This window comes from Prionailurus viverrinus, chromosome A2 (genome assembly GCF_022837055.1).
Source record: "Prionailurus viverrinus isolate Anna chromosome A2, UM_Priviv_1.0, whole genome shotgun sequence".
NCBI classification, from domain to species: domain Eukaryota; kingdom Metazoa; phylum Chordata; class Mammalia; order Carnivora; family Felidae; genus Prionailurus; species Prionailurus viverrinus.
Window position 1 is genome coordinate 50,672,828 of NC_062562.1, and position 22,021 is coordinate 50,694,848.

At 51.5% G+C, this 22,021-nt stretch overlaps 2 protein-coding genes across 14 annotated transcripts in view; both read left to right on the plus strand.

Moving 5' to 3' along the window:
* The window catches only part of MTMR14 (myotubularin related protein 14), a 45,329-nt gene extending 28,970 nt beyond the window's left edge, over nucleotides 1–16,359 (plus strand). For 4 of the 12 annotated variants that reach the window (XM_047850024.1, XM_047850025.1, XM_047850036.1 and 1 more), the window contains 8 exons: nucleotides 139–215; nucleotides 478–514; nucleotides 3,218–3,288; nucleotides 4,045–4,103; nucleotides 4,277–4,415; nucleotides 5,170–5,346; nucleotides 12,699–12,854; nucleotides 15,764–16,359. In XM_047850024.1, the coding sequence (XP_047705980.1) occupies nucleotides 139–215; nucleotides 478–514; nucleotides 3,218–3,288; nucleotides 4,045–4,103; nucleotides 4,277–4,415; nucleotides 5,170–5,346; nucleotides 12,699–12,854; nucleotides 15,764–15,947 (900 nt within the window). In that variant the 3' untranslated portion in view covers nucleotides 15,948–16,359. The other 8 variants (XM_047850027.1, XM_047850028.1, XM_047850029.1 and 5 more) reach the window with 7 other exon arrangements.
* CPNE9 (copine family member 9) overlaps nucleotides 5,218–22,021 on the plus strand; it is a 31,061-nt gene continuing 14,257 nt past the window's right edge. The window contains exons 1-7 of one of the 2 annotated variants that reach the window (XM_047850037.1): nucleotides 5,218–5,346; nucleotides 17,648–17,745; nucleotides 18,277–18,317; nucleotides 18,428–18,474; nucleotides 18,573–18,676; nucleotides 19,156–19,192; nucleotides 19,695–19,771. In XM_047850037.1, coding sequence (XP_047705993.1) covers nucleotides 17,678–17,745; nucleotides 18,277–18,317; nucleotides 18,428–18,474; nucleotides 18,573–18,676; nucleotides 19,156–19,192; nucleotides 19,695–19,771 — 374 coding nt within the window. In that variant the 5' untranslated portion in view covers nucleotides 5,218–5,346; nucleotides 17,648–17,677. Of the gene's footprint in view, nucleotides 5,347–17,647; nucleotides 17,746–18,276; nucleotides 18,318–18,427; nucleotides 18,475–18,572; nucleotides 18,677–19,155; nucleotides 19,193–19,694; nucleotides 19,772–22,021 lie in introns of those variants that run through there. The other variant, XM_047850038.1, reaches the window with a different exon arrangement.

Consider the following 22,021-nt stretch of genomic DNA (forward strand, 5'->3'; position numbering starts at 1 on the left):
TTCAACACTGTTCTTGGGGCTTTGGGGCAGCCTGGTTGTCACTGCGTCTGTGGTTGCAGTTCAGCTTCTGAGACAAGGAGGGGGCTTTATCGTGGGGGTCACCTTTCTAAACTTGGCGGTCTCTCTGGTTTCTTCCAGGATGGGCTTATCCACACATCCCTAAAGCCTGCTGAGATCCTCTACCTGACTGTGGCCTACGACTGGTTCCTCTTTGGGTAAGCCTTTGGGGAATGTCAGGTTGTTGGGTGGGGGCAGTGCCTTGGGAACTGCGTTTCCAAGTGTATTTGGGTGTGGTGGCTTGTGTGACAGGGCTAGAGGTGAAGACATCCCTCCTCTTTGGGGAAGCCTGAAGGTGCTTGTTAGGCCCCACCTGAGGTTGTAGTGCCAAAGCCAGGGTCTCCCCACTGTGACTGCAGTCCCCCTTTGACCTCCTGTCATGGCGCTGCTCTCTTTGACCTCCTCACCTTCTTGTTTCAGGCACATGTTGGTAGATCGGCTCAGCAAAGGAGAGGAGGTGGGTACTATGAGTAAACACCTGGGCCCTGAGACCATTAGTGTGACTTCTGTTTGGTGTCCACACAGAGGGAGCAGTTCCTTGCTCCATTGTGTAGGGATTGGGCAGCACGGCCCGAAAAGCACCAGCACTATAGCCCCAGTCCTGACCCTCTGTTCTTCTCCCTGAGGTAGAGATAAGACATTTGCCCACATGGCTGCAATCACTTCATCTGTCAGTTCTCTTCCCCTTGCTTTTGCTGCCATTTTTCTTATGGGTGACCTTGTTTTCTGCACTCAATTATGGAACCAAGTTACAAGCTTTTCCTTGGCCCCTCAGCCCTACAGCTACAACCCAGAGGCTCTTTCCTGTCTCTTTTCCTCATCACACCCAGTCAGCAGCTTTGAAGCCCCAGGGCCAGCCGACTAAGCAGAGTCTTGCCCAACTGCTCACCACCACCCCAGGCCCAGACCAGGCACAGCCAGCAGGGCTCCAGGGTTCCCTTACTCTCTGGGTGCCGTCCCTTCTTTCCCTCTCTGTCGTCTCCACACCCCATCCTTTTCTGCTTTTTGCAGTCTTTGCCTCTTTGGTGGGCTTGTTTTTCAGCCTGTTTGCCCAGCGCACAGACCGGGAGTCAGACCCGAGTTTGAACCCTGGTTTTCCCACCTATTACCTGGTGACCTTGAGTAATGTGATTAACCTTGGGTCTCCTGGTGTTAATTGTGCTGCCTCACAAAGAGAATGAGTCTAGGTGCCCAGTGTGGGAGCTGTCACACAGCGTTAGCGCTTTCTTTTCTGCCCCCTGTCCACCCACCCCCCTTTTCCTGAAACGTCTTTCTCACCCTCCTGAGGCTGCCTTCTTTCCAAGCATCTTATCTTGTGCCTCCTCCTTTTGTTCCTCCCTCTCAGCAGCTCCTCTCCCCTTCCAGATCTCTTCTTCTGAGTGCTTATCGCATCTGCCAGGGCTGCAGAGCTCATAAGCCTGTTCCTCAGAGGCCTCCATGAACTCTGTCAGAGGCGGTGACTTTGGCATTGAAATTGGCACATAAAGCCCCTTTGCAGCCTGTCATTTTGAGACTCACTGGTGCTCCAGAGCATTCTGCACACCACACCATCTCCCTCACCCCCAAAGGAAGGCAGATTCTGCCTTCAGAAACTGGACAGTGGATGAGGCTGAGCCCAGCAGGGTCTGGATTCAGACCCTGGCCATCTCTCAGCATAAACAAGAGGGTCTTCTCAGCTGGGAGGGTCAGTTTTCCGGGTGTGGGCTTTTTTTTTTTTTTTTAATGTTTTAACATTTATTCATTTTTGAGAGACAGAGCATGAGTGGAGGAGGGGCAAAGAGAGAGGGAGACACAGAATCTGAAGGAGGCTCCAGGCTCCAAGCTGCAGCACAGAGCCCGATGTGGGGCTCAAACTCATGGACCGTGAAATCATGACCTGAGCTGAAGTCAGATGCTCAACCAACTGAGCCACCCAAGCATGCCTGGGCTTTTCCCTTACCCCAACCAGACACTCCAGACACTGATGCTTTAAAACAAACAAAAAAACAAAACCTAGGGGCCTCTTACACAGCACTCTGTCCTTGTCTCCAGCCCTCGAGGTTCACAGCGTACTGGCATATTAAAGACTTTAAAAAAGAGTCTGTGGTGAAGACACCTATTTAATTTTATGTAACACACATTTTCATACTGACCCCACCTGGGTACCTGCCCTCCCTTTTTGGTGGTGGGGGTGGGGGTTGTTTGTTTGAGGAAATCGTCTGGGGTTCTGGGATAGTGTGTGGGTGTTTATCTGAGTGAGGGTTTGATGGGCCACACCTTTCGGAGTCACTGTGGAGTTTATTTAAAAAGTGCAGAGACTGCGTTTTTTTAAACATTTGTTTATTTTGAGAGAGTGCGCGCATGCGTATGCAAGCAGAGGGGAGGGGCAGAGAGAGGGAGAGAGAGAGAATCCCAAGCAGGCTCTGCACTGTCACCTCAGGGCAGAGCCTGACAAGGGGCTCGAACTCATGAACCGTGAGATCAGGACCTGAGTGGAAATCAAGAGTCAGCTGCTCAACCGACTGAGCCACCCAGGCGCCCCGCCCCCAGAGACTGCCTTTGTGCACTTCATGGAGGCCCATTTGACTAGGGCACTGGCTGGAAAGGAAGAGAGGGAATTTGCCCAGAGTGGTGGGGATGCAGCTAGAGGTCAGAAGCATTTCCTGCCTGTGCCCATCTCAGATTCTGAGCCAGATCATGGCTGTCCCTGAACCCTGGTCGTTTTGAACTACTATATCTGGGTGTTTCCCCTACAAAATCTGATCCCTTTCCCTTCCATTATGTTCCCATGTTGTCCATTAATCTCACCCCCAAATAATCTCTCTCCCAGCTGTTCTTCCTGGTTAGCCTCTCTCCTTGGGATTCTTAGAAGAGACTGAGGGGGAAAGCTGCCATTCTCTTTATCCTTTTCAGTAGCTTGAGAACATGCATGTTGAATTTGAAGGCGGTTGGAAAACTCCGTGGATTACCCATGTATGAAACCTTCCTTGGCTCCGCCCAGGCACATCTGCCCGGTCTGCTAAGCCCTTTCCCACCTGTACTGTTTATAGAGCAGAGTATCCATCAGGGTCCCCGAGGCAGGGCTGTTAACTGTCAGCAGGCTGACCAGGTGGCTGGCTGCTAGATTCTCTTCCTTGGAGAAAGCTGTCTTCTCATGTGTATTGCTTTTTGGTTTCTTCAGATTTTCTTCTTCTGCTTCAATTTTTTGAAGCATATCATCTCTGAGGAGTTCTCTGCTCTGAAGACACAGAGGTGAGGAGAAGGCTTTTCTCTCACTCTGGGCAGGGCGCTCTGGGAAGGACCATTCTGGGAAGGGTAGGCAGGGTCTCACTCACTGTCTTAGCCTTGCCTGGCTTCCCTGCCTGCTTGGCAAGCTGACCTCTGAGGCCAGGGTAGGGATCCCTGGTGACATCTAGTCAGGGAAGAGGCTCTTCTGCCTGTGAGGCAGGGCTGGGGTCTGCCTGCAGTCATACTAGCAGAAGGGCTTTCGGACCAAGGAGTGGTCTCTGGTGACTAAGGGCACACTGCTGCAGGGAAAAGCCAGCCGAAGCACAGGAGGACTCCCGACACCCCAGTCTCTGGCTGAGGCAAATTCTTCTGCCTGCCCTTCCCTGGGCTGCTGCAGCGGTGTGTCTGCGTCGCTGTGCAGCCCACCATCGTGGAACAATCTGCCTCCAGCCTGGGAAGCACAGGAGTCTTGTCTGGCAGTTCCCTTACGACCTCTGTGAGAGTTGGTATCTTTTCTGAATTCACTTGCCTTCCAAATCCAAGCTCTTAGGTGTGTTGGACCAGATTGAACTCTGGGGGGACAAGGTGAAAGGAAGGAGTCAGACTTTGCTGGCCTCTCAGAAGTGGCCTGATGTTTTGCAACACTCTAGGTAGGACATGTCTCATTGAGTTGTCAGTGAGTTGGAGCTTCTTTCCCGGGCAAGCAGCATGCTGGGCATGGGGATGACAAAAGAGCCCCCGGCCCCGAATGTAATTCACTATTCTGGTTTCTGTTTACAGGAGGAAGAGTTTACCAGCCCGGGACGCAGGCTTCACTCTGGAAGATATCTGTATGCTGAGTGAGTTACAGGCCCCAGCAGGTTTCCCTTCCTCTGTGCATATTTCTTAGTATAGACCACACAGGAACTGTTTGTTCTAGAAACTTCTCTTTCCAGCTGTATGGTATGGAAGAAGTGGGGGACCAGTAGTGTGAGAAGATAATGTGCTGACTGATGGCACTTGCTTCTTTCAGGACGAAAGGACCGTGGCAGCACCACCAGCCTTGGCAGTGACTTCTCTCTGGTCATGGAGAGCTCCCCAGGAGCCGCCGGGAGTTTCACCTATGAGGCCGTGGAGCTGGTCCCTGCAGGAGCACAGACTCAGGCAGCTTGGTGAGGGGCCAGGCTGGAACTAAGCTTGCTCACAGCTGTGGCCCAGGGCCACCAGCTCCAGGGAGCCCCAAGAACAAAAGGGACCCCCGACAGTAGGGCTGAGAGCACAGCTCCCTGTCCTGCTGTCTCTCCTGGACCTCAGAGGCCAGCCATCTGGTTGGTGAGGGGCACTGTCCGTGGTGGCCCAGGAACATAAAGGACTGGGGCTCTCTGTGAGATGAAGAAAGAAGCTGCCGGGCTGGGCAGACAGGGTGGGGTGAGGGGAGGCTGGTGTTAAGAAGACTCCCTGGAGGAGCTCCCTTGTATCATTTGCCTGGGAGGTTGCGGGGGGTGGGGTGGGGGTGGGGGGCAAGTAGAGAAAAGAAGAAAATGAGAAGGGACTACAAAATGATGATTGGGAATTGGGGACTTGTTGGAGGGTAAACTCCTCTGAGAATCTGCTGACTCTGTCTCTAGACAAATGACTCAAAATTTTGCATAACATTTGGAAGGAGGGGCAGTTTCTGAGCTATTAGTTACAAATCTAGCATGTGCTCTGAGGCCAGTAGGCCAGCATTATTTGGATGTCACAGTCCCTCTGAAGACCCAGCTCTTGCTGCCCATAGCCAAGCCTGAGGGAATACTAATGTATACCCATTCTTATGTGGCATTTTCCCAGTAGAAGGAAGGACCGGGCCCTGAGATTTGGTAAAAGTGGGCAGAGGGCTTGCCTGGGGTGGCCCCTTGGCCAACAGCCCTACTCTTTCTACTGCAGGAGGAAGAGCCACTCATCCTCTCCACAGAGTGTGCTCTGGAACCGGTCACAGCCCTCAGAGGACCGCCTGCCTTCCCACCAGGGGCTGGGGGAAGCCAAGTCTTCCAGCTCCTCATCCTCGAACCATTCTGACTTTTTCAGGATGGGTAGCAGTCCCCTGGAGGTCCCCAAACCCAGGTGAGGAGCTCCAAAGCCCCTAATGGTGGAGGTAGTTAGCCCTCCCCTCTTAATAAGCCTGGAGAGTGGGGTTTCAGCCCCTGAGCTGGTGTCTCAGGTGGTTCCTTGGCATGCAGCCTGGTCAGCAGTGTACCCAGGAGGCCAGAGGGGTTGGCCAGGCTTGCAGGCCCACCCCTATTTGGAGGATGTGTTAGTGTTTGGGTAAGAGCTAGTCTGCAGCACCGATTGAAGACTCCTTCCCAGAGCCCTGGCAGATAGGGAATCCAGAAGCTGTACTGGTTACAGTGTGATGAGCAGGGGGTTAGGGCTGCCTCCACCTATTGCCTTTGGCAGGTCTCAGCCCCTGGGCCCTCACATTCTGTTTCAAGAGATGGACCCAGATCCTCAAAGTCCTTTTTGGTCCTCATATTCCATGTCTGAGTTGGAGGGGCGGTGAGGAGAATAGACAGTAGTGAGCTAGGCTAGATGTGTGTGGCTCGGGTGAACCTTGGGAGACTCTACATCTGAGAAGTGCTCAGCCAGATGGACAAGTGTGGCTGGAGCATGCTGCAGAAATAATGTTTCCTATAAGAGATTGAAATTGAGCACTGGGTAGGTAGGGGCTTAGGACTGAGGGATGGCCTGGCACTTGGGGAAAGCATTTCCTAGCATTGCCATATTTTCCATGTCATACATACAGGGAAAGGATCCTGTGAGTTGCTTTGTTCTCTAAAGTCTTGAGAATGTCTGGCCCTTCTGGAGAGAACAAAGCAGGGTGTGGCTTAAGAGGTCCTTAAGAAATTCCAAGGAGAAAGGGGCATTTAGCATAAAGAGCATGAGCCTTAGAGTCTAGCCCAGATTCGAGCCCAGCTCTGAAATGAACTGCTCCAAAAGTTTCAGGTCTTACCAGCATGCATGTTAACAGTAAGGAAACCAAGCCCCAAAGTCACAGGCATGTTACAAGGAAAGACCTGAAATTTCTGGAACCCTCTTCCCATCACCATCCTCTGGTTTTTCTCCTTGGGCAAAGGCAGGCAGTGGAGGAAGGGTGCCCTTCTCCACACAGGCAGAGGAGGACAGCTGTAGGCTAGTAGGAGCCCCGCAGAGTGCACGGGCCCAAGGAGTCCCCCGTGCTCACCTTTAGAGGACCCAGAGCACTCACATGTCTGCCAGGGCTATAGCTGCATCCACTAAACAAAGATTATAACTCCTTTGACCCCACAGGAGGTTTGGTGAAGGTGGCTGAGCAGAGCGGGTGCTGGGCAGACAAGTCACAGGCCTGTGCGCGTTCTTGTCCTGTGTGCCTGCTGCCATGGCACCCTTGTCTGCACGCCCAGCTTTCCTCAGGCCTGTTCGAGGGCTGCGGTGGCTCTACATAACCCTCGCAGTTCTGGGCTGGAACTCTTACTCACTGTCCCTACCTCCCTTCCTGCCTGTGCAGCATTGCTAGACAACTGGGAAAGAGACCAGAAGATTCCTCCTATCCTCTCAGGTCCTGCTCCAGTCTCAACTATCCAGCTGCTAGGGGCTCCCGCTGAGGTGGCACTCCATCACCTCTTCCCACACCCTAGCTTTTTATTACCCCTTCTTCTTGCCAAGAAATCCTACTTCTCAATCTTGTGATAGTTTTCGTCAGCGTCACAGTGGGTTTTGCCTGCACTGGGTGGCTCAGACTCTGAGGGTTGGCCCAGGAGAGCTACAAAGGCCCCTCCCTAAGGAGACCGGAGGGCTGGGGGAGTCCTCTGGCCTCACAGCCCTGTGTGCTTGGCATAGTCGAGACTGGGATAGCTGGGCCAAAGTGGGGCACAAGGCCTTGGAGAGGCGTGGGCAGGGCTGCTTTGAGGTGTTTGGCTCTGCCAGTCTATTCTGGGAATGCCTGCTTGGAGCCCAGCTGGTCTGGCCAGGCAACAAGGTTCTGGACTGGGAGCCTGTTTGCCAGAGGTTTTGAAAGACTAGATTATTCAGATTTGGAGCATTCTAATTATGTATTTCCATTAACATTAAAATTAATTTAGTCTCTTTTATCTTAAAGTGCCTGAGGGATCCTGTCATTAGCTTCCCTGCCTGCCTCTCTTAGGTAACAACAGCCAATCAGCTTTTTAATGCAGCAGGGGGAACTGCATGGAAAGAACCCCTATCTGTGACAGCTGAAATTTCCCTCATGATGTGAATTCTCTGGGTTTCATATGCTCCGAATTCTCTCTTAAAGCAGGATTTTCCTATGAAAAGAGTCAGCGAAGCTTTGTTCACAGTTAAGAAGTAGGTGTTGTGCTGGGAAGAAAGTTCTGTGGGGTGCTAATTCTTACCCAGCCCCAACACTGTACTCCTCTCTGAGAAGACTTGTGGCTCTTTTGCATTATTAGTTGCCATGCAGCAGCTTCTGATTGAGCTGCATTTCTGGACTGTTGTTAAATCTCTCATCAGCTACAGGGCTGGGGGCTGGGAGGAGGCAAGACCACTGCTCTGAGCTCATGTGCCTCCCAAGGTCCTGGTTACTAAATGGCTCAGCCCCATGTGGCCTTGGTCTCTGCTCCTGAGTCAGACATCTTTAGGGGTGGGGGGTTGCTAGCACAGCACTGTCCACGCCTGAGGAGGGATGGTGCCACCACTGAGCCCAGCTTGAAGCCAAGCTGCCTAAAGAGCAGATTAACTTGGCTAAGGGACACCCAGCAGCCTGGTTGAATAGCTAAGTGGAAACATAGGAACCAACTTCTGTTGCCCAGCTAGCTGCTCTTTCCCCATCTTTCACCACATACCAACTGCTCAGTATAACCATTGAGCTCTGTCCTGGGCTGTGTTTAATGAGGCAGAGAAACCAGATTGCTTTCTGCAACACATAGGGTTCCTGTCTCATGTGTAACATGGTCTTGCATGGGACCATAGCTCCAAATCAAGGATGAGTGGTGAGAGGGCATTGCCAGCTTAAGACCCAGAAAAGGACACTTAGACACTTAGAGCCATAAAAGATTTCTTGGGCTGCTGCAGGAATGCAGTTTCATTCCTTCCTTCCTTTTCTCTCTCGGTCTCTCGGTGTCTGTCTCTCTCTCTCTCTCTCTCTCTCTCTCTCTCTCTCACACACACACACACACACACACACACACACACACACACACACTGATGTTTGTTTAAAGTGTGGGTTGGGGAAAACTGATGCTTCCCCATTCCTGGAAGCATTCAGTTAGGCAGAGGCTCTGGAACCATCATCTGGAGGCTTGAGGGTTGGTAGGGCATAAGTGTAGATTAGAGGTGACATCCAGGCCTTCTCAAAGTTTGGGATTTTAGGTCTTGGCTCAGATAGTCATTCCCTGCATGACTTCAGACATGTCACTTGAGGACTTTGGGCTTCTGTTTTTCATCTGTGTAATGAGAGGTTTAGATGGGCAACACCCAGGTTCTTCCTAGCTGTGTACCTTCAAGCCTTCTGCATCAGCATCATTTCAGGTGCTCCCAGAGGCAATTAACAGAAAACCCATCTCAATAGATTTAAACAATAAAGGAAAACTTGGTTCTTATGGAAAAGTCCAGTGGAAAAATGACCTTCCGGTGTAGTCTGTTCAAGGCTCCAGCTCCATTTTCTTGTGGTTCTTTACCCTTCCCTTCTTCTACATGCTAGCTCTGCCTTGACAGCTTCCCTAATGGTGAACAGCCACTTCTAGGACACCCTGCTTCCTTTGTCACATCCAGGAATCACAAAAGGACCTCTTTTCTAATCATGGATCAGAAGCTCTGTGCTTTATTCCAGTTGGAAATGATGTGCCCATCCCTGAACCAATCCCTGAAGTCCCTCCCACCCTTTATCAGGAAGGAAGATCAGTGTATCATGAGGCTGGCTTAGGCTAGTCCCAGCTTTGTCCGCCAGCTGTTTGTAACTTGGAAAAATCACTTCCCTGCTGAGCTCAGTTTTTTCATTCCACCTTTAAAGTTCAAGTAATGATCCTGGCTTACCTAAGTTTGGGTTTAAATTACATAATGGAGGGGCTCCTGGGTGGCTCAGTCGGTTGAGCGTCTGACTTCGGCTCAGGTCATGATCTCGTGGTTTGTGAGTTCGAGCCCCGCATCGGGCTCTGTGCTGACAGCTCCAGAGCCTGGAGCCTCCCTCAGATTCTGTGTCTCCCTCTCTCTCTGCTCCTCCCCTGCTCACACTCAGTCTCTCTCTGTCTCTCAATAATAAATAAACGTTAAGAAAAAAAAATTTTAATTAGATAATGGAGCGTAGTGTCTAGCACATAGTAAATACTCATCCTTTCCATAAATGCTCAGTAAACAGTTGTGGTAAAGGACCTGTCCTTATTCACATATCTGATGGCATACAGGCCATGTCAGGGCACTAGGCTGCTAGGTAAAAGGCCAGGCCATGCACTCAGGCCAGACCTGTTCATTCTTGCCTCAGCTGTATGGGTTGGGGCCAGCTCTGCTTGTATGGATATTCTTGTACCTCCTTCCAAAAAGACTGTCTAAAAGATACCTGCCTGAGTCCTGCCCACACTGGGTGCCTGACAGGAGGTGGGGAAAGATGGGAGGTGGGGAAAGATGGGAGTTGTGGCTCTAGTCTCCTGGGCAGAGACAGGAGCCCTCTGAGCTTCAGGGATGTGGACACATGACCTTGGAAGAATCATTGGCTCCACAGTTCTCCAGTTTGAGAATAGCTTGGCCCCATGTTCCCCCTTGTCCTGTAGGCAGGAGATTGGAAGAGCTAGAACTCAGACTTCTTTTTCTGCTGCTTTGTGCTTGAGTAAAGAACCAGGGCAGAAGAGTGTGGAGTTTTGATAAAGCTGGTTAACATACCTGGGTACTGAGACCGTCTTGAAAGTTTTCCTTTTTATTACTCAGGAGGTGCAGTCACTTGTTCTAGTGACTATTTGCTTTCATCTTTAGGTGTCCCCTCCAGCCAGCTAATCTGGCACTTCAGAGCACCTCTCTGCTTAGCATAGTCCCTTGCTCTTAAACCCAGGAGCTGAACAGTTGCTTTGCAACCCTTCCTTTGACAAAAGCCTCAAGTAGGAAGATTCATCTGCAGCCTGTGTGCTCACTCTTGTACAAGATGCAAAAGATGGTTGCTTGTTGAGATGGCTTTATGTCCCCCTATTGCTATGTGTGCTGCCTACTTCATTCCACAGCTATCCCTTGGCCACTCCAAACGTGGTTCTTGCCTGGGCGGTGCTAACTGCTGGACACAGGGGGAGTAAAAGGAAGTGCCTAGCTTAGGGGACTAGGAATCCTCACATTCCATGTTCCTGTCATTTTTCCATTGGTAGTGTGAGTTTCTGATAGCCCAGGGAGGGGGGCAGCGAGCAAGAGAAACTTACGTGTTTTCAGGAGTGCCCCATCCTACTCAGCATCCCATCTGTCCCTTCAAAACTCTGGTGTTTAGCAGTTGTTTTCCTACAGACCGCTAAAACTGGAAGAGAAACTCTGCCCTGAAGTTTGAACAGTAGATGAGATAGATTTGTGGAGCCATGCTGACCTGAGGGGAGTTATGCTGACTGAAGGCCCAGGATAACCTGGAGGAAGCAGAGAGAAAATACCAGACTGTGGCATGTGGTCTACCCTCTCCTGGGCAGCTGTCTCTTTGATTTACAGACTGCTTGAGCCCTACCAAGTTTCTCCATCTAGAAACAAGAAAACACTTCTTTCTAGGGCACGAGGGGCTTCCACTAGGTAGCAGACCACGTCCTGTTCTCATCCCTAATGCTGCTGTCACAAACCTTCCAGGGTTTAGCAGGAATGATGAATGTGGAAGTCTCTGTGTTGCAGGGGGTTCCTATTCATGGCAGCTTTAACGTAGAAAACCATCTGTTTTCTCTGGTCTCAAGGTGGTTCTGTTGTAGGACAAATCTGTTATCAAACTTGCCTTCAAAAAGCTCTTCTTGCATTCACTGGCTATGGAACCTTGAGCAAATGTCTTCCCCTGTCTGAACTGCCATTTTTCTCTCTGTTAGATAAAGATGGTTAAGGATTACCAGAGATACAGTACCTGGCCAGAGCATCACTTAGGTGGCAGCTGCTTGAGGATGAGCCTGTGCTGGCCACTTATGAGGGCTGTTGCCTCAAACTAGGAGACCCTGATGCCAGCTAACTGGGTGGGCCAAGTTCGATGAAGGTCCTTCTCCGTTCCCCACACCCTACACCACTATGCATGCTTCTCTCTTTCTGGGTCTCTATAAGAAGCACCTTCTGCTATTCTTTTTTTTTTAAATTTTTTTTTCAACGTTTATTTATTTTTTTGGGACAGAGAGAGACAGAGCATGAACGGGGGAGGGGCAGAGAGAGAGGGAGACACAGAATCGGAAACAGGCTCCAGGCTCTGAGCCATCAGCCCAGAGCCCGACGCGGGGCTCGAACTCACGGACTGCGAGATCGTGACCTGGCTGAAGTCGGACGCTTAACCGACTGCGCCACCCAGGCGCCCCACCTTCTGCTATTCTTGAATAAAGGATCGGACATCAAAATTGATGTACCCTTGGGGATGGAGACCTGGGGTAGCCGATGAAAGAGCCTTGTTTGATGTCTTATTATCTCCTCCCCTCCCCCTCCACTTCCACTGGCTGGACTACTGCCCTGAGACAGTAGAGAGAAGCTAGCTCTCAGCGAGAAGGTGGTGGCAGCAGATGCCCAATACAACTTTCCTCTCCCTGCACACCGCTCCTCTATCTGAAAAAGGCCTGATGAAGCTGTCAAGTTGCCTGCCTGATTCATCCCTTCCCTCTGGGCATAGCCAGTGCGTTTGCTGGGTTGATGCCTCTGAATACAAACTATGGCTTCTGGAAGGTGCTGCAGAGAAAGGGGGGTGGGGGTGGCTCAAGGCTCCCATCACCTTATTCTTCAATCTAGGTCACCACCCTCCACTGTCCCCAAGAGGCTTTTTCTTGCATCACTCTGATAAGACCTCTGGCTCCTGGGTTCTGCCTTGCCCACCTTGCCAATCTGCATGCTGGGAGTAAGAGGTGATCCTACATCCCTTGTTCTGGGGGCGTCCAGGCTTGCTTTCCCGCTCTCCCCTCCATTTGGTGCTGTTGAGATTGTACTTGCTCTGTCAGCCACCAGGGCAGGCATGCCCTAACCTGAGGCTTTGGTTGCTGGCTCACCTCTTCTCATTCTGCTTTGCTCGTGTTCTTCTGCTTCTGTCTTTGCACAAAGCATTATCCTCACAGCTGATCTGTCTTACGGTCTATACTCTTCTTTCTCCATCACAACCTATCCAGCTATTTTTGTACTTTTGAAGAAAGTGCTTGATGTTACAGAAGCTCCACCAACAGAGCCTTATGGCTATGACCCAGGACCACCATAGCCGCCTCCCACCCCTCCAGGGCCACCCCTGTCAGGCATATTGACTGACTGTGCATCATCTCCCCTCTCTCTCCTCTCTGCCCCAGATCAGTGGACCATCCCCTGCCCGGATCCTCTCTCTCCACAGACTTTGGCAGCTGGCAGATGGTAACAGGCTGTGGCAGTATTCAGGAACGGGCTGTCCTGCACACAGACTCCTCTCTCCCTTTCAGCTTCCCGGATGAGCTCCCTAACAGTTGTCTGTAAGTGTCTTGCTTGAGAAGGCAGGATGCTCCCCTGCCCATGTCAGAAGCTGGTGAGCAGTCAAGAGTGTTGGTTAGGAGTGAGGCGGGAGCTGGCCCCAGGGAGCTGGCCTGGGATCCCTGCCCCTCCCCAGTGGCTCAGCTAAGTACACCTCACTGCTCCTGGACTCCTGAGGTATGAAAGAGGCCTTATGGGCTGTGCAGGAAGTGTGCTACAGAGTGTGTTCATATGCTCCAGCTTCCAAAACTCATCCATGGGTGTCTCAGGGCACACCCTGAGGGAAAGCTGGCTGGAATGTAACTATAGAAGGTTCTATTTCTGTCCAAGGCTTTGCCTGACATGCGAATCCTTTGAAATCAGAACAGTGGGGTAGTGAGAGTAGGTGTATGGTGGAGACCAGAGCCAGAATGGAGTTAGGTTAGCGCGAGGACTGTGCTCCTCCAAGCAGAATCAAGAGTTTCTTGCCATTCCCTTCCCCCCTTTTGTCTTCTGTTTTTGCTTCTGGTCAGGAAAGAGAATTGGACGGGGATACTAAATCCCAAGCCTGTAAAATCCTCTTCCTTTAAGCCTCCAGTACTGGGCTTCCAACTCTTATAGTGTATCTGCCTGAGTGGCTGCCCCCTGCCTGCTCTACTGCTTCATGGGTCCGGCAGAGGAGAGACCCTGGTGCCCTGGGAAGCAGGGCCTGCCCCTCCCCTCGATGGGCTGAATGAACTTCAGGTGCTGGGGATTCATCATCACCACCAGAATCCTGCTCATACCCACTAGTGCTGACTGGCCGGAGGCGAGTTGCCCTGGGCAGTTACGAAGGATCAATCGCTGCTGAAGGCAGGCAGAGACTGGATCTTAGGATTCTAGGATGGAATTGGCCCAAGAGCCCTCCCTAGAAGAAGCAGACATCTCTGCCCCTACTTGTTAGCACCCCTCACTTAACTGGCATTAACCACTGAAACAGTGATTTGGAACAGATGAGAGTTCCAGCCCCAGATCCTACAATTTATACCTTGGGTAGCTCTCTGATGTCCTAGCCAACCCTCAGGGTCTGGGTGGTTCCCAGAGGAAGGCTAGGTTCTGAGTTATCTCATGGCTTCCAAAATTGCAGTGTAGAGGTGGGGTCAGGGTTGATTCCTGGTGAAGTCACACAGTATGTGGATTTAGTGCTTGGGCTTTGTTATCAGAGAATTTAGTCCAACTCCTAGCTGCTCTGCTTACCAGCTATGTCATTGGGTGTCAGCCCTGACTTCTCTGAGTCTGCTAGTTCATCTCTTGAGAGGGACTGGCACTAGAGTGTCTCTGCCTGCCTACCTATTGCCTGCTGTGTATCCTCAAGTAGATCACATGTTCTCTCTGGGCTCCAGTTTTCTTATCTCTAAACAGGCTGATCTCTCCCCCTTCTGCCTCCCAGAAATAAGGGGCAGTAAGAATGCACACATATAGACCTTTGGATATTCCATGTGAATACAGACTAATCTGAATCTCTCCCGGTTATATGCTGTAAAGAAAAGCTGAAGAACACATGGCCTCCAGCCTATAGGACACCTAATTAAAAAGTAAAGGAGATCTAGGGCCACACATCTCCCCCAAGTGCCAAGAGAAACTTGGGAGTTGTTCACGGTATTGCAGGAATACAGTATCAGCTCCATTTTCTTAGTGCTGCTGCAAGAGCTATTTCACTTTCCTTCACCCTAGAACCTGCTGCTCCTTTCTCTGTCTCTCTCTCACACTCACTCACCCACTCATATATACCACTCCCACCAGTGTACTTTCCCTAGGTCTCTTCTCCCCATACCTACCCTAGGACTGTCATTTATCTTCATACCTCCCATCTGTTTCCCCAAGCCCCAGGGTGCAAGTCATTTGGGCTTGAGAATTGGAGACATTGCTGCTACTTCTGACAAATTCCTGGGAGGGATTATGCAGGGATTGGTCTCTTAGGGGAAATTTTGGTATAAGTTAGTGGTCAGGGCTAGTTGTGATTTTTAGGTGGATGGGAACATAAGGGCTCATGTCATAGAAGTCTGACCCCTGGAAAAAGCCCTCCAGGGGACAGTTACAGTGAATACCACGTGAGTTCCTGACCTTTCCTCTGATTCCATGTCCCTCCCACCCCTAGACTGCATACCTTTTAATCCATAGGTTGGGTGTGGCTGGTACTCTCTTCTATTAGAGACCTTTCAAAGTGTCAGGTAGCTTCATTCTTTGATAGGCCTGAGTTTTCATGTACTTGTTCCCTTTCTTTTTTTTTTTTTTTTTAACTTGTTCCCCTTCTTGACTTACAGTTACAGGGCAGGGAGAGAGGAGAGGCTTCCTGTCTTCCACCTGTGATCACTGTTTGTAGAGGACACTGAAAGAAAAGCAGATGGAAGCAGAACAGGAATCCTGCCAGAAAAGCCAGCACCCTCCTAGCAGTTTGCCTGGGGATCACAGTGACTGAAGATGTAGGTAGAGCCTCAGGAGCTTTCAGTTGAGGGCCTCTCCAGAACACTGCCAAGAGCTCTCTCCCAGGATGCTCCAGGTCCTGGCCTCAAGAAAGCTGAGGCCGTTGGTCAGCCAAGGCCTGGTGCCTCATCTTGTGGTCTCTCCTTAGGTCTATGATGTGTGCCTCACATTACTCTTACTGAGGAACGGGAGCCAACAGTTGGGGCTAACTCCCTCCTGCTTACCTTCCCCTCCTCCCCAGTGCACCAATAAAACATGCAGCTTCTAGGCAGGAACAGTAGCCTGACAGCTGAGGGGAACAAGGCCAAATATTTGTGGCCTGAACCCCAGAGGTAGTATGGCCACAGGACAGATGCTGGCCTTGAACTTTCACATGCAGAAGGATAGGTGGTGTGGTATAATCATGAGGATGTTGGACTCTGCCCCAGGGTAACGCACTCATTCTCCCTCCTTCCCTCCGTCCTCATAGGCTTGCAGCCCTCAGTGAGCGGGAGACTCGGCTGCAGGAAGTACGCTCAGCTTTCTTGGCCACATACAGCAGCACAGTGGGGCTTCGAGCAGCAGCCCCCAGTCCCTCTGGTGCCATTGGAGGCCTGCTGGAGCAGTTTGTCCGTGGCGTTGGACTCCGGGGCACCAGCAGCAGCACCTTATGAAGTAACCAACCCACAACAATTTCCTGCTCCTCTCACCTGAGCCCTGAGCAGAATCAAAGCCATGCCCGGACAAGGGGTGCTTCAAGATAGGGGGAAATCTTCTCACTCCTTCTCCATCATACACATGGCAGCCCCAAAGCCAAGCAGGGCCAAGGACAGGGTTCTCCAACCCCCAGCTTCCTCACTGGTGATCACCACCCCTCTTGTCACTGCCTTTCATCCACCCTAGTCTTTGTTGGGATTCCCATCAACTCTCAGAACTGTGGGGAAGTTCCCTGGGGCCTTGTGAAGGCTGAGACCTCACGAAAGACTTCCCTCTTCCCATTCTTGTTTCCTGGAGAGGAGGGGATCACCTGCACTGAGAATGAGGCAGTTTGACACAGATCACAAAATAAAATCTTTTTGAACAACTGCTCTCTTGCATTCTCATTTGATTGCTGTCTTTGTAGGGTTATTTGGAAGGTTCTTACTGTTCTTCCTTGTGCAGGAAGGGATTGGGGTGGGGGGCAGGTAAAGCAGAAAGACAACTGAAGACAGGGTTGTGCCTCTTAACTCCTGACCCATGAAAATCTCAGTGAGATGAGGACATGTAGTCACAGGTGGTTAAAGTGGGAGCAGTGATTCTCAGACATCAATGGACCCTAGTCATGTAGGAAGCCTATTCACACAGATTCCCCAAGTACTAGAGGAATTTAGACGGGGTTGCTGAGACCTTCAATTAGCTAGGAATGGGTAGGGGTGGAGGATCTTTCATTTTTAACAAGTTCTGCAGGCAGCACAGTCCTGGTACAGGTGACTAGCAGCCCCTGCCTTACGGAGCCCTGACTGGTGGAGGGACTGGCTTCTGGGGCTTTGGAGACAGTAATTGATGTGGGGAGAATGGACCTGGCTGACTACCACTCTCATCTGCAGTGTGACCTAGATAGAGTAGATTGCATCCCCACAGTATGTCTGCATCTCTAATACCATGAAGTCAGGGTTCAAAGAGATGGGCAAAGGGCTTTTCATAGGGCTCTAACAGCCATTTACTGAGTTCTGTCTCTTCACACAAAAGAGGTCATCAGTGTGACTGCCCAGAGGAGGGAAATAATAGCAGTGAACATATTTTGAACACTTACTGTGTACAATCCCCTGAGCTAAGGATTATCTCAAAATTTTACATCACACCAAGTAGGTACTATTGTAATGAGACTGGGCCACAGAGACGTTGAGTAACTTGCCCAAGGTCACACAGCTAGTAAGAACAAATGTACCGTCCTCCTATCCGGAGACCAAAGCAGGGCGGAAGTGGGAAGAGGGAGAAGCAGATTGTTCAGGGAGCAGTTCAGGAAGAGGAAATGTCCCCAACGCCCACCAGGTGCCCCAAACCATTCAGCACCGCGGACAGCTCTCAAAGGGTTTTTGGGTTTCGCCAGGGAGAAATGCGCTGGGAGGGACTCCCAAGGTATGAGCTGGACTTGGGGTCGGGGTTAGGTTCCCGGCAGGCTCGAGGCTGCTCCAATGGGGCGGGGGCCACCCGCAAGGCCGGGCGGGGCTATGTAGCCATCTGGAGTCACTGCCGCCGGCGGCCACAGTCAAGGCGCGACAGGCGGGAGTGCAAGCAGGGCTGGAAAGAGTGCAGCCGCGCCGCCGCCGCGGCGGCACAGGGGCCGGCCCCGCCGCTGCCGCCGCACCTAGCCCCGGCGGCCCCTGTCTTACAGCTTCCCGCGGTTCCAGCCACTCGACCAGCCATGTCTCTCAGCGGAGCCTCTGAGCGCAGCGTCCCGGCCACCAAGATTGAAATTACCGTGTCCTGCCGGTGAGCGGCCACGCTGGGGAGGGCGTAGGCACTATCCCTGCCCCAATCGGCTGTGGGGCTCGGCGCCAAGAGCTAGACCCCGGGGGGAAAGAAGATTTCAGGGCCGGAAAATCTGATTCAGACTTAGGGGAGTCGCTGGCAGGTTCGGGGAGGGGGTTTCTTTAGACAGCTCCACCCGCAAAAGAGGGTTCAGCCTCCGGGTTCAAGGGACGGGTCACGGGGATCCAGTAGGATCTGGGCCTCAGGAGGACAAAGTTCTGGGTCTGACCCTCTTTCCTGGGCCCTTTAAGACAGTGTGGATGCATACACCACGGGTCTTGAGGTGATATTTCCGGTGCTGTCCAGGGTGCTGACAAGGGGGGGCCTCCCTTCCCCCTCACGTCCCCACCCACCAGTAATGAGGGAGGGAGATGCGATTTGAGCCCCATGCCTCCCCGGGGTTCCGAACTGAGGGCAGAGTCCAACCGGGGCAGAGTCCAGGCACTGGGCTCCAATATGACCCACCCTCTTTCCATCTGTCTCTTTCTCTAGGAATCTGCTGGACCTCGACACCTTCTCCAAGTCCGATCCCAGTAGGAGGCGCCAGGGACGGGAGGGGGAACTGGGGTCTGGGCGCGACTGAGGGGCGGGGAGGGGTTCAAGCCAATCTGACATCCCTCCCCACCTCCACCCTTGCCTGCAGTGGTGGTGCTTTACACGCAGAGCCGGGCGAGCCAGGAATGGCGAGAGGTGAGTCCTGGAGCCCTCTCCCAGCCAAGAGCAGCCCCCGGGGAATCACCTGCCCCCTTGCAGGAGCCATGCTGACTCTCCCTCCACCCCCTATCCAGTTCGGACGGACAGAGGTGATCGACAACACGTTAAACCCAGACTTCGTGCGCAAATTTGTCCTCGACTACTTCTTTGAGGAAAAACAAAATCTGCGCTTTGATGTGTAAGCCCTGCCCAGAATCCGGGGTTGGACCGCTCCCCAACCTGGATCCAGGAGAAATTCTGGCAGACCCCTCCCCGGCCAGACTCCAGGCCTGGTTCCTCCACCAGGCCATTGGATCCCACTCTGAAGGCCTCTACCTTAGTTTTAGCTCAGTCCCCAGGTCTAGCTTGGTTCTGCCCTTAGGTCAAATCCATTCCCCAGACCCGGTTGGGCCCAAAGCTTTGCTCCCTAATTTAGCTCAGGCTCCATCTAGGCCCCTCCGGGCTGGTGATATGACTCCACCCCCACCAAGTCCCAGTCTTGGCCTTGCCCCAGGCCTGATTCTGTGACCGTGATGCCCTAAAGGAGATCCAGATTGAATTCGATGCAAGGTCACTCCCTCCTCCCACCCAAAATTTTAACCAGTATTCAAAACCTGACCCCTTTTCCCAGCTCTCTCCCACCAGCCCCGCCTTATGCTGGTTGCACTCTCTTCCCAGGTACAATGTTGATTCCAAAACCAACATCTCCAAAACGGTGAGCGAGCAGAGCATCCCCTGGTGGCCTGGCCAGGCACACAGGAGGCACTCAGTGTGTTAAATGACCCTCCTTAGAATTCTCCTATCCCTCAACCCCAACTCTACCCTCTTGGCCCCAAACCCACCCTCCTGGCCCTCCTTTCCTGCTCCGGCCTCATGGTGTCCCACCTGTGCCTTTTACTCACTGTTCCTCTTCCTTCTCCGCCACCTCTCGGACATACAGAAGGTGAGGCTGAACGGGGCTGGCTGTGGGATGGGGCGGGGGTGTGGAATGGAAGGTGAAGTGTGGGATAGCATTGTGGAGAGCAGTTTAAACTGGCAGCAGGACCAAGCAGCAAAGCTGGCCTGGGGACTCCTCCTTTAAAGCACAGACAGGACAATACTTCTAGCATTCTGCCACCTTGGAACACCCTCGTCCAAGCAGCAGTATCACCAGGGCTGGGCTGGGACTCTGCAACCCTGGCCCCTCCCGGCCTTCTTGACTCCATGTCCTGGTGCAGGATTTCCTTGGACAAGCGTTCCTGGCTCTGGGAGAGGTGATCGGAGGCCAGGGCAGCCGTGTAGAGCGACCCCTCACGTGAGCTGAACCAGAAGGGGTGCTGGGGAAGGGTGGGTGCCTCCAAATTTTCCTCCCAAAGATGCTGCTGACCCAATAGCAGTGGAGGCTGGAATTCTCCCTGGTTGGGAGCTTTCAGTGGTTCCCCATCACCTCCTCCCCCACTCCCCCACCCCACCCCCGCCCAGGAAAGACCAATCTCCACCCAGGGCTTTGTTCAAGTCAGTCTCAGGCAAGACATGTCTTGTCTTGTTCTCAACCTCTCTCTCTCTCTCTCTCTCTCTCTCTCTCTCTCTCTCCTCACTCTGTCCCTCTCTCCTCACTTTTTCTAAGTCTGATTCTACCTTTCAGGTCCACTTCCAAGCTCTTTTCCTCCAGGAAGCTTCCCCTCACTAAATCAAGTCCCCTGGAATTTCCATTACATTCACTTACTAAGTATTTATTAGCATGTTTTGTATGCCACACCCTGTGCTAGGCACAAGGAACTTATCCATTCCATAAATACTACTGGGCATATACTCTATGTCAGCCACTGTTCAAGGGGCTTGGGTTGTAATAGTGAACAAAACAAAGGTTCCTACCCTCAAGAAGCTTATATTATAGAAGAGGGGGAGAAACTGTATAAAATAGACATAATAAATAAGTAAATTATATATTAGAAGACCTTAAGTGCTATGGAAAAAAGGCAAAGTAGAGCAGAATTAGGAGGATCGGAAGTGCTGGGTGGGTGGGACTTGCAATATTCAACAGAGCGCTTGAGTAGGCTTTATGGAGGGGTAACTTCAGAGCAATGACCAGGAGGAAGTAAGGAAGTGAGCCATGCAGATATCTGGAGGTGGAAAGCAGAGGAAGTTGCCAGTGCAAAAGCCTGATATGTTCAGAGAGCAGTAAGGAGGCCAGTGTGGCGGTAGCCAAGTGAGCAAGGAGGAAGAGGAGGTGAGATTGGAGAGTTAACAGTTTAGGGCCTTGTAGCCACTGTAAAGACTAGCTTTTATTCTGAGTTGGGAGTTACTGGAAGGCTCTGAGGAGAGAAGCGACATGATCTGACCATGTTTTCAAAGAATGAAGCTGGTGCTGGATTGAGAATAAACCTTGGGTGGACAAAGGTAGTAGCAGGGCTCCTATTGGAAGACTATTACAGTAATCCAGGAAGGTAGCAGTGAAGGAGGGAAGTGGTCAGATTCTGGATACAACTTGAAAGGGGAGCCATCATGATTCCTGACAGATTGAATATGGATGTGAGAGGAAAAGGGGAGTCAAGGATGACACCAAGGCCTTTGGCCTGAACACCTAGAAGGATGGAGTTGCTATAAATGAGATGGTTAAAAAAGGAGACTAAGAAGGAGCATTAAGGAAGTAAGAGGAGAACCAAGAGAAGGGGGTATTATCCTGGAGGCAACGTGAAGGTGTGTATTGAGGAGAGAGTGACAAGCCATGTTAAATGCTGCTCCAGATCAGAAGTTCTGAAGGAAGAGGTGGGGGTGACAGCCTGGTTGGAGAGGTTTAAAAGAGAATGGAAGACAGGAATGAGAGTCAAGGAATCTTTTAAGAGGTTTTGCTGCAAAGAGGAGAAGAGAAAAGGAGGAGTGGTTAGCAAAGGAAGTGAGGTCAGAATAGGTTTGCATTTTTTAACATGAGAAAAATTATACTACATTTGTATGTTAATGGGAAGGATCCAATAGAAACTGAAAAATAGACATAACTTAAAAAAGAGAGAATTACTGGAATGCTGTCCATGCACCGGCAAGAGTGTGTGGAATGTAGCACACAGTGGAGGGATAAATAGGCACATGGATAGTCATTTATAGCAACAGTTGCGTGGGTGAAGATACTGGAGGCAAGGTAGGTGTGGTGGGAGGTCCGTGGACATTCTCATCTGGCTGCTTCAGTCTTGTCAGTGAAGTAGGAAACAAGGTCATGGGCTGAGTGAGGATGGGGGAGGAGGAGGCTTTCCAGGTTTGAGGAGAGAAGAGGAGTGAAACTGCCATCTAGCAGAACTGGCGAGTGAAGTATGATTAAGGACCCTCTTGAGGTTTGTGGTCATGCTTTAAAATGAGACCAGTTAGGGACACCTGGCTGGCTCAGTAGAGCACGTGACCCTTGATCTCAGGGTCATGAGTTCAAACCCCATGTTGGGTGGAGAGATTACTTAAAATAAATAAATAAATAAAATGTAAAAGAAGAAATGAGATCAGTTAGCAAGATTTGTGTTTTCCTCTGACCACATTTAGTTGCACGGGTGCAGCATGGCTTAGGCAGAGAATTGTATTT